Raw genomic sequence first — 13463 nt, 5'->3', positions numbered from 1 at the left:
CTATAGGTGGATTGTAAAGTGCTTACTTCCACCTAATAACTTAATGAGCATTCCAAAGGCCCACCAATGGCAGGGAAAGGAAAAAGGTGATACGTTTATGCTTTCTGGCTACTTTAGATCCTGGGTCACAGAGTCATACATTTCAGACTGTACTTCCCTGGGAATTCATATAGATGCGATGTGCTGTGAGTTTAAAGAGCACATATTGTGATTGCTGTGCTGAGCAGATGGCAGCACCCAATTCATTGGAAAGAGAATTAGACAATTTAATTGACTGAATTCTGTGTAAACTGGCCCTTCCAGAATTTTAGAGCGTCTTCTATCAGGTAACTTAGGAGAGTAAATAAACAATAGCAGTAGGATGGAGTTGGGTGGTTAAGCAGAGAAAAGAAACTTGAACCAAAGGGAACTTTTAACCTCAAAGGATTGCTTGGTACCCAGGTATCATTATTCAGGGGAACACTTGCTTCTTGGAGTGTTTAGACTAGTGCTAGAGAGAAGTGACCCACGTGACAAGGGGACATGAGTTCAGACTATGCAGCTGTTGGAAAAAGCACAAAGCAAGTCTATGGGCTTGCTTCCATGTAATGGGCATGGGCTGAGGCTCAAGTTGATGCATATTACCCTTCCACACTTCTTAGTATGTTTTCAGTATGTTGTCAGGGACCTTCAGGATAGATGAAAACAGTATCAACGTCAACTACCACACTGATGGTAAATTATTTAATTTTAAAAAGTTACAAGCCAAGACTAAAGTGGAAGGAGAGTTGGTGCACAATTTTTTGTTTGCAAATGGTTATGTACTCAATGGAGTCTCTGTGACTTAGATGCAACCCAGTAGAGCTCTATTCTTATGCTAATTTGGGCTGATAATTAAAACCAAGAAAACATTTGAATTGTCTTAGGAAGATTTTGAAGACCACCTGGCAAGACATTGAGGTCCTTTATTAAGCTGAACTGCCAAGCATTTAAACTCTACGGCAGAGAACACAACTCCTGATGGCCTGGCCACGTTGTTCAAATGCCAAATGTATGTTCACCTAAAATATTACTTTACAGAGAGGGGACAGAAGGGAAGTGCTCACATGGAGTTCAGAAAAATTGATACAAAGATACTTTCAAGGTCTCTGAGGGAATGTGATATCAGTCGTAGGACATGGGAGATGATTAGCACAGGACTGCCCAGCATGACATACCCCATCAAAGAAAGCACTGTGCTCTGTGAGTAAAGCAGAATTATGGTTGCTCCAAAGAAATCTGAAATGTGCAAATTTAGAGATATGTCCACCTCAAATGTTCACCTGGACCATTTGTGCTTGACCTATGGGAGAGCCTTCTGAGCCCACTTTCTCTTTCTTGGTGTCTGGATAAAATGAAGATCTTATTGTCCGAGGGCTAACTTTTCCAAGTTTCAGACACTCACTCAAGAGCTGATGTAGTCAAGGGGCATAGAATACCAATTGTGATTGCTCTGCTTAGTGGATAGCAGAACCTATCTCACTGGGACAATGATCCAGCTTCAAGGGCTGAATTGTGCATCTTCTGAGACTTTTCCAAGTCATAAGTGTCTGTTTATCAAGTAATCCAGTGAGGAAGTAAACAAATTTTTCCTGAAGAGATAAAGAAAGACTTGGAATATTTAAATTCTCCCAGCTGTTAAAAAAGAATTATTTCATCAATATAACTGGGGATAAAGAAAGAGAAACATTGTGGTTATATGCAGACTTTGGCATTGCAGAATAATAGAAGAAGGTGTGATCTGGGAATCAGGAGACTTGCATTGTCTCCAAATGTGCCACTAACCTGCTCAGTGAATATGAAAATCTCTTCTTTGAGTTTCATTTTCCTCATTAGTTGGAAGAGTCTTTTGCTTTTGTGGAAAGAAGTCCTTTTTTTTTTAATGCCATTATTTGTTTTCAAAGTATCTTGGTACCACAGTGGCTTGAGAGCAGGACCTAAAGTCGGGAAGACCTGAGTTGAAATTCTACCTCAGTTAATGCTATGACTGTGAATAACTTATGCAATCTCTGTCAGCTCCAGTTTCTTCATCTGTAAAATGGATGTAAGAATAGTATCTACCCACCAAGGTTGCTGTCAAGACAAAATGAGATAATATTTGTAAAACATTTTGCAAATGCTGACTATTAATATATTATTTTACTTCTGAATGAGTGAAAAAACTAAAGACACAAAATAAAATGGTCATCTGTCCTAAAGAAGCTCCCTTCCATTCTGGTTGGGGAAACAGCACATTTTGGGGAGTTGTGACCACCAAAGGGCATTTTAGTTTAGTAAGTTATGCATATGGTGAACACAGAGGGGAGTAGATTGCCAGTTAGATACCTCTTTCCTATAGTAATGATAGTATTAATTTAATTATGGTTTCAAACTGGAAAGTAGGGAAGTGGGATAGAAGAACAATACCTCACGTCAGCACAATGGCTGATGAGAACATAATTGGGGAGTAAAGTAGAACATGACTGGGGCCAACCCAGGTTACAGGGAAACACCCGAGGTCATCACCAACCAGGCCAACAGAAACATGACCTTTTAGACCTTCGTGGCATTGATCTCCTGATTAATCCTTGTGGTGTTCTTTGATATTTGGATAAGACATCTTCACCTTTTTTTTTAATCTTCAGTTTAATGATATGCCTGATCAACTTGAGAATAAATAAAATGCAGGTTGGCAGTTTGAGTGCTCCAGCCTTCTTCTACTCATCTGTAAATAAATAGAAAAAGAGGTGGGCTGACTATGGAGCAGAAGTCAGACAGCACCATATCCCTGAGTGTTCTGGGAAATTTTATAGAAAAGAATCTCTAGAGTGGATTATAGGGCCTGAATGTGTTGTGCTTTGTCATTGTGAAGGATTTACCTTTTACTAGGTAGGATTATAACGTTAGAAAGAGTAATGGGAATCTGCCTAACTCAATACAGTAGGTACAAAATGAGATCATAGATATGAAAATGATTTGAAAAGTTCTTCTGTTACTGGTTTCTTTCATTGCTTTTCTCCAAAATTTGGCTTTCCTTAGGATAGAGGTCGGAGATTTCATGTTGTATTTTAGGAATTCCCCATCTCATCAGGAAGTAGGGGTTTGCCTTAGAGTACTGACAGGGCCTTATTAATTGGGGAAGCTGGCAGGTTAGAGAGTTATTGTACCTGAAGAGAGATGGGGAAGGAAACCTAAGGATTAATATGTATTATGACAGCTTTTCTAAGACTTGGGAGAATTCTGCAAATCTCCCTGCTTCACTCTTGCCTTGAAGGTTTCCAGATTTCCTTAGTAACAGAGGGACAAGAATGAGCAACTTAATGACATTTAATACCTTATTACACAAAGTTTTGGTCTGCCCAGAAACAGCTGTCTGGGCACTGGAGAGAGTGCAAACTGAATATTGTTTGGAGTGCCAGTGGCAGAGGATGGGGAATCTGGAGTAAAGGACTTTTCCTGGACTGGCAGATGTTTAAATCCCTTTTATCATCCTTTCTGCACAAATCCCCTCCCAATTACCCACATGGGAAACCACTAAAACTTTTACTTATGCTCTGAAAAATCCTTCTAACCAATTTGAAGAATTTTGAATATATATCTATATATTTACATTTTTAATAAACCCCTACACCAAAATTCCCAATTTAATAGCATATTTGCCTGAGCTAAAGCCAAGAGTCAGATTCCTGTCCTAAGCAGCTCCTGGGCAGAGCTTTCTGCACAGCTGGGAAAAGCAGATTTGAGCAGTGACGCTGACATTGCCACCGTATTTTGAGGCAGTTTATGTTTCACTGAATAGTTTTAGACAAGACAGGATTTTTTTCTTGCCGAGTCTTTCCTGTTGACTTTTTGCATTCTCCTGCCACACAGTGGCTTCTTCAGAATCAAGCCTAGCTAGATGTGACAGCGAGTGAGAAGAGCTGGGCAGAAGGAGCAGCTTCTTCGGTGCATGCACGGTGTACGCTGTGCATTTAGAGAGAGCTGGGAATGTGTTCTGAAGCAACCTCATACTGTGTGTGTGAAAGGATGACATAGTGAGCGGGGGAATGAACAGTGGATCTGAAATCAGAGAGCCAGTTTTGAAGCTTGGCCCTACTATTTCTATCTCCTAGGAAGAGGCAGCATGGTACTGTGGAAAGGGCACTGACTTTGTACTCCCAGATCCTGGGTTCAAATCCTACTTCTGATATTACCTGATAACATTGGGAAAATCACTTAACCATACTGAATCTGTTCTTTATCTGTATGACCTTAATCAATGGGCAACTTCCATGTACCAGGCACTTGGAAAATCAGATGAAAATTGTAAGGTGAGGAAGCTGGATTAGTTTGTTTTTTTAAGGTCTCTTTCAGCTCTGAATTTATCATCCTGTGACATGTGTTACCTTAGAAAAGTCAGTCATTTTAGATATCAGTTTCCTCAACTAAAGTGAAAGAGTTAGGTGGAAGATACAGAAGTTCCCTTTCAAATGGAAGTCTTTTGATTCCAAAGGTTTTCCAGGGCTGACTATTGATGTTCCTCTTTTGGGGTTGTCTGCCTATGGGTTTAGGAAGCAAGTTTTCAGCTTTGATACAACACAGGGATTTGGAGCTCATTCAACCCTCAGATTGAACTTTTTACATCCTTAAGCACTTACTCAGACCAGTCCTTCCTCCCCCCTCAAATATCGGCCTCAACAAAAAGTCATACCAGCTGCAGCCTTCAGACTCTATTTTATAAGCCAATTTTAGTGTAAGCCACACAGTCACAATTAGAAATGGAGAAAGAATGGTGAGATCATCTTATTTGGATTCTCAGGCTTTGCCCCTAGCTTTCTCAGGACACAGACATAGATGGAAAGCCTCCAGGCCTTTGTCCACTGAGCCTTCCCATTTTATCAAATGCCTCCTGACTCTAGGGCCTTGAGTCATGCTATGATGCACAAATACATGGTGCATGAGGGCTTGGAGACTTCAAGGGATACTTGCAATGTAAATCTATCTGTACTTCGCAATCTGATGTTCACAGTTTCCCTGATCTGTATCTCTTGACCAAAAAGAGAGAAGGAAGAAAACACTTTTGAAAGCACATTTTAGGACTACAGTTCTGTAGAATAGTTGTAGTACTGGAGTGGGAAACATTCAGTACTTATGCACTTATTAAGCTCCTGTGTGCTAGGTGCATTAGAAGGGAAGAGAAGAAAAGGAAGTTTCCCTGCTCATAAAGAACTTACAGTCTAGTCAGGGACAGCCAAGAGAATAAAAGGAGACAATGTAGATTCAAATGCTGATTGTGTGATCTAGATTCCAGTTACTGAAAAAGTTCAGAGGAAGGAAAAAGTCCAGGGGGCTGGAATTGTTAAGGAAGGTTTTCTACAAGAGAGAAAGATGGGAATGAATAAGGGGAAAGCATTCCACACAACAAGAAGAAAGAATTAATGAGCAAAGATGGGGGGAGTTCCAGCATCTCAGATTGGAGGGGACCTCAGAAGTACTTTTGATTCCAGTGCATTGGATCATACCATGATGCACAGTTATATGATACATGAGGAGCTGGAGCCTTCAAGAGCACAAATTCATTTGTGTTTCCTAATTTGCTGCTTAGAGCTTCCCTAACTTGTATCCTGTGATCAAAGAAGGAGAAAAGGAAGAAGCGTACAATCTGAATTTGTGTTGCAAATCCTCTGTCATCTCTGACAAGGTGTCCCTTGACCTCTGCTAGAAGACCTCCAGTGATTGGGAACTTGCCACCATCTAAAGCAGAATCTTGTCTGCTGCTGGACAGCTCCCATCAGTAGGAAGTTTTCTTTCCCATCAAACCTTTACCTTCTTTTTTTGTTTGTTTGTACTTCTTTCAATTGCTCCTAGGTCTGACTTCCAAAAAGAAATTTAAAACCTCCATGCTTTTCTGGAGTTTGGATACAACCCACAAGTCCTCTCTACATTCTTCTCTTCAGATTATGCATTCACAATTCCTTCAAGTGACTCATATAGGACAAGACCCCAGAACTGCCACCCATCCTTAGCACTATCCTTTGTATGTTTTCCAATTTCTTTGATGTCCTGCCTAAAATGTATGGCCCCAAACTAAAAACCATCTTTTAGAGAGAATCTGACCAGGACAGAGGATGGTGGAAATGTCATCCCCCCTCATTCTGGCCACTATAGTAGCCTTAATGCAGTTTGATTCGTGTTGATTTTTATGGTTTTTATGGTCAAAAAATGTTATTTTATTAGTTGATATCAGGCTCGAAATTTCCAAAGGCCCCAGGTCTTGTATTTTTTCTTTACATGAACTAGGTCTCCATACCTAAGTCTGTACTTATAGAGGTTGAAGTTATATGAGTATCTAGAATCCAAATTCAGGAAATTATGATTATTCCTATTCATCCTTTTAAATTGGATCCGTTGTCTATTTATCTTTTTGGTTAGCCTGTTTAGAAGGAAGAAGAGTTGGGGGTTCCATGTGGGAAAAAGGGAAAGTAGAAATTGGTTAAGTAAAATCAAGCCATTTTGTTGAAGGCTCTAAAAGCTGAGTAGAGAAATCTGGACTTGGGAAGAGGTTCAGAGGTTGGAGAGAAGAACAAAGTAAAAGGTGATCCCAGGTCATCCAGCCCTGAAAGGCATTATGAAATCCACAACAGCTACTGATTTACTCCAGAATGGGTCATATAGTTCAGCTGATTAAACACTTTCCTAGGAAGGTGGGCCTGAGAGGCAGCAAATATTAGGCCAATGAAAATACCTAAACCAAATGATCTTACATCCCCTAGACTTAGTTTTTCCTGACACAGGGATTCATGTGTCTTATTCTTTCATATCTGAACTAAGAAAAGTTATATATTTTTAAAAGTTCCATGTTATAATCTTTGGGACACTGGTCTTAAAGAAATGAATATGGATGAATGGGAGTGGGTTTGGAAGAGGCTCAATGAGCAGGATATTTAGGAAAGAAGACTTGTTCAACACAAAGTTCTTAAGAATCAGATCAAATTATTCTTAAGATTGGATAGATCTTCAGGAACCTGGGCTGGAAAGCATAAGGGCATCTACCAACTATTCCTGTCCAGCCCAGGAAGGATAAACATTGAAGGTTTTCTCTGATCTGACCCAATTATTCTTATAAAGGAAAATCTTAAGAATATTTTTTTAAAAAGAACTATAAATAATATTGTTAAACCATTACATCGCAAATATGTACATATTATACACATAAATGCACATGTACATAAGCACAAATTTAATTGTCCTAGATGCTAATTGCTGAGAATACAAAAAAAGACAAAAACATAGTTTCTGCTCTTAAGATTTTCATGTTATAATGAGGGAAAAAATATGTAAACAACTATATATGTACAAGATACATATCCACTGTAAGTGGAAGGCAATTTCAAAGGCCCTATGTGTTATGTGGGGATATAGTGAGGCTACAAAAGGCTTCTGACCAAAGATGGGACTTGACGTGAGTCTTTTCTTTTCCAGTTACACGTATTGTTCTCTAATAGGTACAATACTAAATTAAACACAAAATTTTAAAAAAGTTTTATTAAAACAAAGCTGGACAAAAAAATAGGAATACACTACATTTTAATTACAGAACAGTCTACTGTCCAAAAGACACTTAATCCAGAATAGAAGATGCACTGATATAGGACTCATTGGAACTATTTTAATCAATACAAAAAAGCACTTGTGTCCATTCACATCTAGAAACATGGAATTTTGCTATAGTCATTACACATTGTTATAAATATGAGTATATAGGTGAGGGTATATAGGTATTTAGGTGAAGATATATTGCTTACAGGGGTCACTTGTGTGAACAGAATTGAGGAGTGGAGTTAGACTCTCCCATTTTCTCTAGGGTAGGAGTATTTGAGTCCAGGGTGGCAGGATACTCTTATACTTCCCGAGAAAGGTTATATTGGGCTTAAGGTAAGGAAACTGAAAGTGGAGATTTCTTATTTAATTTGTGAATTTCTTGTATGTGTGAGTGTGTGTGTGTATGTCTGTCTGGTACTGATTTTGGTGTTTTGCTCCCTTTAGGCTACTGATCTATGGGGAATACTGCAGCCACATGGAGTATGCCCAGAACACTCTAAACCATCTTATTGCCAATAGAGAAGATTTTAGACAAAAAGTAGAGGTAATACAGTTGAGAGTAATGGGGGGGGGTACTTTTTATTCAATTTTGCTAACAATAAAATGGATCATTAAATGTCATTCTGACATTCTGTGATGAAGCTCTTACATTCTAAAGTCCAGTCCTGCTTGAAGATTCTGTGATTTAAGAATTAGTCAGATGTATACTTATTTTGTATTTAATTTATACTTTAATATATTTAACATGTATTGGTCATCCGCCATCTAGGGGAGGGGATGGGGGAAAGGAGGGGAAAAATTGGAACAAAAAGTTTGGCAATTGTCAGTGCTGTAAAATTACCCATGCATATAACTTGTAAATAAAAAGCTATTAAAAATTAAAAAAAAAAAAAGAATTAGTCAATAGGTTCATCCTTTAATGGAGAAATCTAAGTATGAGAAGTATGCAAGACATTTGGGCTTGAATCCAAGATTTGTTTTTTCACCCTGGGTCTGCAGAGGAATAGAGGGACATGGGGTACTGTTTCTCTGAACAAAATTAAATTCAGATTTGTTCCTCTGTGATCACTCTTAGGAATGCACCTTGAAAGTCCAAGATGGGAAGTTTAAACTGCAAGATCTGCTAGTAGTGCCAATGCAACGGGTTCTGAAATATCACCTCCTCCTGAAGGTAACTCCCCATCAACCACAGACCTTCTATTGAGAGTGGGCCCCAAAGGATTCTGAGAATGGAGACTTCATGGTAGACGCGTCACACAGTGCGAGTGATTTATGACAAAGCAATCATGCATTTGTTAGTTCAGCATGGAACATATTGCTTCTTTGAGGGTTTTGCTCTGGATCAGCTTGCTACAAGATTTGGGAAATATGCATAAAGTTCTGGTTTATACTCAAATGCTTCTGATTTTCCTGCTAGAGCTAATCTGTCAAACTGAAATACACTTCTAGGTGGGTGGGAAGTCCTGTCACTAGAGCCATGAAGTGCATCATACCAGAATTGTGGTATGGACAGCGTTGTGTGAAACTGGGAATTAGTAATGCTCCCTTAACCCTTTCAGGAACTCCTCAGTCACTCTGCGGATCGTCCAGAAAGACAGCAGCTCAAAGAAGCACTGGAAGCCATGCAGGTAGCTGGGTTTATTAGGATGGGAGCCAACTCTCTATTGCGAAATCATAAGGAACACCAGCACAGCAATGCTGCCCTTAGAACAGAGCTTCTTAACCTTTTTGTTTGTTTGTTTTGGTGGTGGGCTTTACAACTTTTTGAAGTTTTATACATCCTATGAATTCCTTCTCATAATAATTGTTTAAATGCTATTCTTGGCAATTTAAAAAGGAAAGCAAAGGTTCGTGAAAATAGAGGTGAATTTTTTTCCCCATCCATGTCCAAGGGACTCCCTAAAATCTATCAACTGGCCCCTTCTGCTTTAGAAACGCTCTCTCTCTACTCGGTGGAATTGTGAACCAGATGAAACTGTGATGGATCCAACCAGGGGATGCAGTTATTCAGCAAGACAAACAGGTCTTGTAAGACCTTCTCACAGAGAAGGCAGGACCTGTAGTATAGTGCATTATAGTGAGCTGTGGTGAAGTCAGCTTCCCTCTCACTGCAAAGTGGCTCTCGGAAGCCTAGGGTATCATATTATCTGGAGCTCAATGTAGTGTAACAAGCTAAGTGTCTCATAAGAAGCAGTGGGTGGAAAGAGAGTCTACCTGCAGGAGAAATCCTCTAACTTACTTCACTCTCCCCCCGAGAGACACACATACACATAAACACATAGCATTTATATATATACCCCTGCCCCTACATGAAAACATCCCACTGCTGTCATCATTTATTAAATACCTGCAGTAATGTGCTGAGCTGGGGATGTACGGGTGATAAGATACTGTAATCCCTGTATTCGTGGAACTAATCTGGTAGAGGGGTGTGTGTGTGTGTGTGTGTGTGTGTGTGTGTGTGTTCAGACAACATGAAATAGTGGATGGAAAACTGACTTCAGAGCCATGAAGAGCTGAGTCCAGTTTCCATCTTCTCCCTGTCTCTCTTTCTCTCTCTGTCTTTTTCTCCATCTGTCTCTGACTGTCTCTGACTGTCTGTCTCTCTCTGTTACATACTTACACACACACACACACACACACACACACACACACACACACACTCTCTCTCTCTCTCTCTCTCTCTCTCATACTCTGGCTGTGTAAATCTGGACAAATCACTTAACTTCTCATTGCTCTGGACAAATCTCTAAGTCTGGAAGTTGCTCAGAAAGTATGGACTTGCATTAGTAAAGGAATTCTCCATATCCCAGGAAATCAGAAGTCCGGTGTCTGGTTCTCTCTGATGTGGATGAGTGAGCACTTTCTATGATACAGGAGAGATAGTGTGGCCTAGTGGACAGAGAATGGGCCTTGATTCAGGTTAACCTAGGTTCACATCTAAATCTGTGATCTGAAGCATGTTGGCCATGTGACCAATCTCTTGGGATAGAATCCCTACCCCCATTTGTAGGCAACTTTAAGACTAAAAATTACTGATAAGTCACTAATCTGAATCAGGGGAAAATGCTTCCTCATCAGTAATAGGTAAAATAATAGATCTGGACCATATGTGGGTGTTTTATGTAGATTATAATAAGAATTATCAAGTGAGATTATATAAAGTTCTTTGAAACCCTTAAAGTCTATCTATATAAATGCCAGATATTATTATAATCCATTTTACACATGAGGAAATTGCAAACCAGAATTTGGCCAAGGTCTCACAGCTAGTAGGTGAGAGGGAGGATTTGAACCCATGTCCTTGGCCTCCAAGCCAATGCTGCCTCCACTACTACACTTAGTTATTTCCCACAGTTCCAAATTCATCACCCTCCAGTGTATCAGAAGTCACTTTACAGAGTTGATGGCCTCTCTCTTCCTTATTTTGAGTGACAAGCTGCTTCCTTCTGACTTTTGTTCCTTTATCCTTGTTTGCCCTGTGAGGCAGTCTCACGTAGTCGTGGCAGAGGAAGAGATGATGATGATCTAAGTCATTTAGTGCAGCCCCACTTGTTCAGGAAGTTTCTGCAGAAAAGAATTTAAAATTTGGCGTCACTGCTATAAAGAAATGTTTCCTTGTTCTAGTCCCCACCAAAAACAAAACAAAAACAAAAACTTTTTTAAACCTACAGAAAATGAACAAGGAAAAAATTTACATGAAGATGTAGGAGTCCAACTCCACTTTGCAAAGTCTTCCATTGGACAATTAGGATGGGAGAGCAGAAGGAACAGTAGATTTAGATTCAGTTTAGATTGTTGTTAAATCATACCCAACTCTCCATGACCCCATTTGAGGTTTCCTGGGCAGAGACACTGGAATGGTTTGTCATTTCCTTCTCCAGCTCATTTTATAGATGAGGAAATTGAGACAATTGGGGGTAAGTGGCTTATTCAGGGTCACACAGCTAGTAAGTGTCTGAGAACGCAAGTCTTCCTGACCACAGAGCTAGTGCCCTATCCACTGTGACACCTGACTGTCCCAATCTGAACATCAGACTTCTATTAATTAGTCTAATTATTTCTTGGTTTTTCAATCTAAGATAGCATTAGCTTTTTTTAGCATCTCTTTTCGCTTTGTTGACTTAGCCAATATTTCCATATCTTCCTTATTTGAAATGCAAATTAGGCCCTCCCATACTTTGTAAATAGCCTAGTTTCTAGAAGTCTCTTTCCTTGCTGAACTTCAGGCTATCATTAGAGCATCTTCTCTGACTTTAAAATGAAAGCCAGGAGAAAATACGATCTGTAGGATCATAGATTTAGAATAGAGAGGTACCTTAGAGGTTATAAAGTCCAACTACTTCATTTTATAAATGAGGGAAAAGGCCCAGAAAGGTTCCGTAATCTAGGCGGTAAGAGTTAGAACTGGGATTTGAATACAGGCCCTGTGATTCCAGAGTTAGCATTCTTTCCGCTGCCCCAAACTTCAGAACGGTTTTGTGTAATTTTTTCTGCGAGGCTTGATAAGCCACCTTGGCACCCTGGGAGTTCTGCTCAGAACCCTGAACAGGCCGGGCAGCCCCTGGTGCAGTAAGGGATGGGATGAGCCGGCTCCTGCCCCCAGGAGGCTCCCTGGGCTACTTTTCTGGGAGTTCTGACAATGGCCTACCAGGATGAGCAGTGTTGCCTTGCGGATTTTACACTCAAGCGCTTGCTGTCTTCTCCAGAGACTGAAATTAGATGGAATTGGTTGTGTGCCCAGCTTGTCTGTAGCTGAAGGAAAATCCTTTGGGTCCACTCTGCAAACTTTCCAGGAAAGAAATGCAGTCTCAATTATTGGTTGGACACAGTGCCCCCTAGTGTCAGCCAGAAGCTCTGCTTTCAGTTGCGGTTTAAGGCAAAAGCTTGTTGAGTTCTCTGCCTGGTTCTAGCCCTAGCTGCTTGTCCCTGAGAACACCCGTAGAGAAGCAGCCCAGATTCTACTCTCACGGAAATCACAATTTATTAGATATTTTGATAAGACCTGCAGGTTGTCAAGCTAGTGCCAGGGGTATGACTTGGGAAAATGCAAGCCCATTAGGAGTCATTATTTTAGGATGATGATTGATTTTTGCGAGGCATTTGTGGGTAAGTGACTTGTCCAGGCTCTCACAGAGAGGGAGTGTTGCGCGGCTTAGGTCGGATTGCAACTCAGGTCTCCTGTGCATTGTGCCATCCAGCTGCCCCAAGATTCATGTCTTGCCCAGGGTTAGAAAAGTTCACGCAAAAGGCCTACTTATAAATGCTTCCCTCTGCTTCCCTTGGCACACAAACCCTTTTAGACCAATATTTGTGTTAACTTTACAATATTCTGTTTTATAAGCGAAAGGGCCTTCCTCCTCTCCCATTTTGCTTTGCACGTACAAAGCAGCGAGTTAATAAGTCCGTTAAATTGAATTAAAGTTTTCTGAGAGTTGGTACAGTAGGAAGAGTTCAGGGGGCTTTGTTTTCCAGTTCTAGCCTATATAGTAACAAGATCCAAGGAAACGGGTTCAGGGAAAAGGATGCTAGGTTTGGAGTCAAAAGATGAGAATTCAGATCTTGAATCTGTCCCTTGCTGCCTATGTAACCTTCAGTAAATTACTTCTTAACCTCTTAGAGTTAAGAAGACACCAAACACTTCCTAAGCATGGGACCCTGGGCAAATAACTTAATTGCTCATGGCCTCCATTCCCTCACTTGCAAAATGGGGAAGGTAACAATAGCATCTACTCCAAAGGATTGTTTAAGGATCACATAAGCTTGACCTATAAAAAGATTTTGCTACATATACAAATATGTAAATGGTAGCTGTTATTATTTTTCCATATAATATTCTTAGGATTATACATTGGTAGAAAAGGTACAAATCTCTGTTTTTAAAG

The 13463-nt window shown here is 40.1% G+C and overlaps 1 protein-coding gene across 2 annotated transcripts in view; it reads left to right on the top strand.

Moving 5' to 3' along the window:
* VAV2 (vav guanine nucleotide exchange factor 2) overlaps positions 1–13463 on the top strand; it is a 446728-nt gene that overhangs the window by 394736 nt on the left and 38529 nt on the right. For both annotated transcript variants that reach the window (XM_051980290.1, XM_051980289.1), the window contains exons 9-11: positions 8023–8122; positions 8654–8749; positions 9138–9206. In XM_051980290.1, the coding sequence (XP_051836250.1) occupies positions 8023–8122; positions 8654–8749; positions 9138–9206 (265 nt within the window). The remainder of the gene's footprint in view (positions 1–8022; positions 8123–8653; positions 8750–9137; positions 9207–13463) is intronic.

This window comes from Antechinus flavipes, chromosome 2 (genome assembly GCF_016432865.1).
Source record: "Antechinus flavipes isolate AdamAnt ecotype Samford, QLD, Australia chromosome 2, AdamAnt_v2, whole genome shotgun sequence".
In the NCBI taxonomy this organism is placed as follows: domain Eukaryota; kingdom Metazoa; phylum Chordata; class Mammalia; order Dasyuromorphia; family Dasyuridae; genus Antechinus; species Antechinus flavipes.
This window is presented reverse-complemented; position numbering and strand designations above follow the sequence as displayed.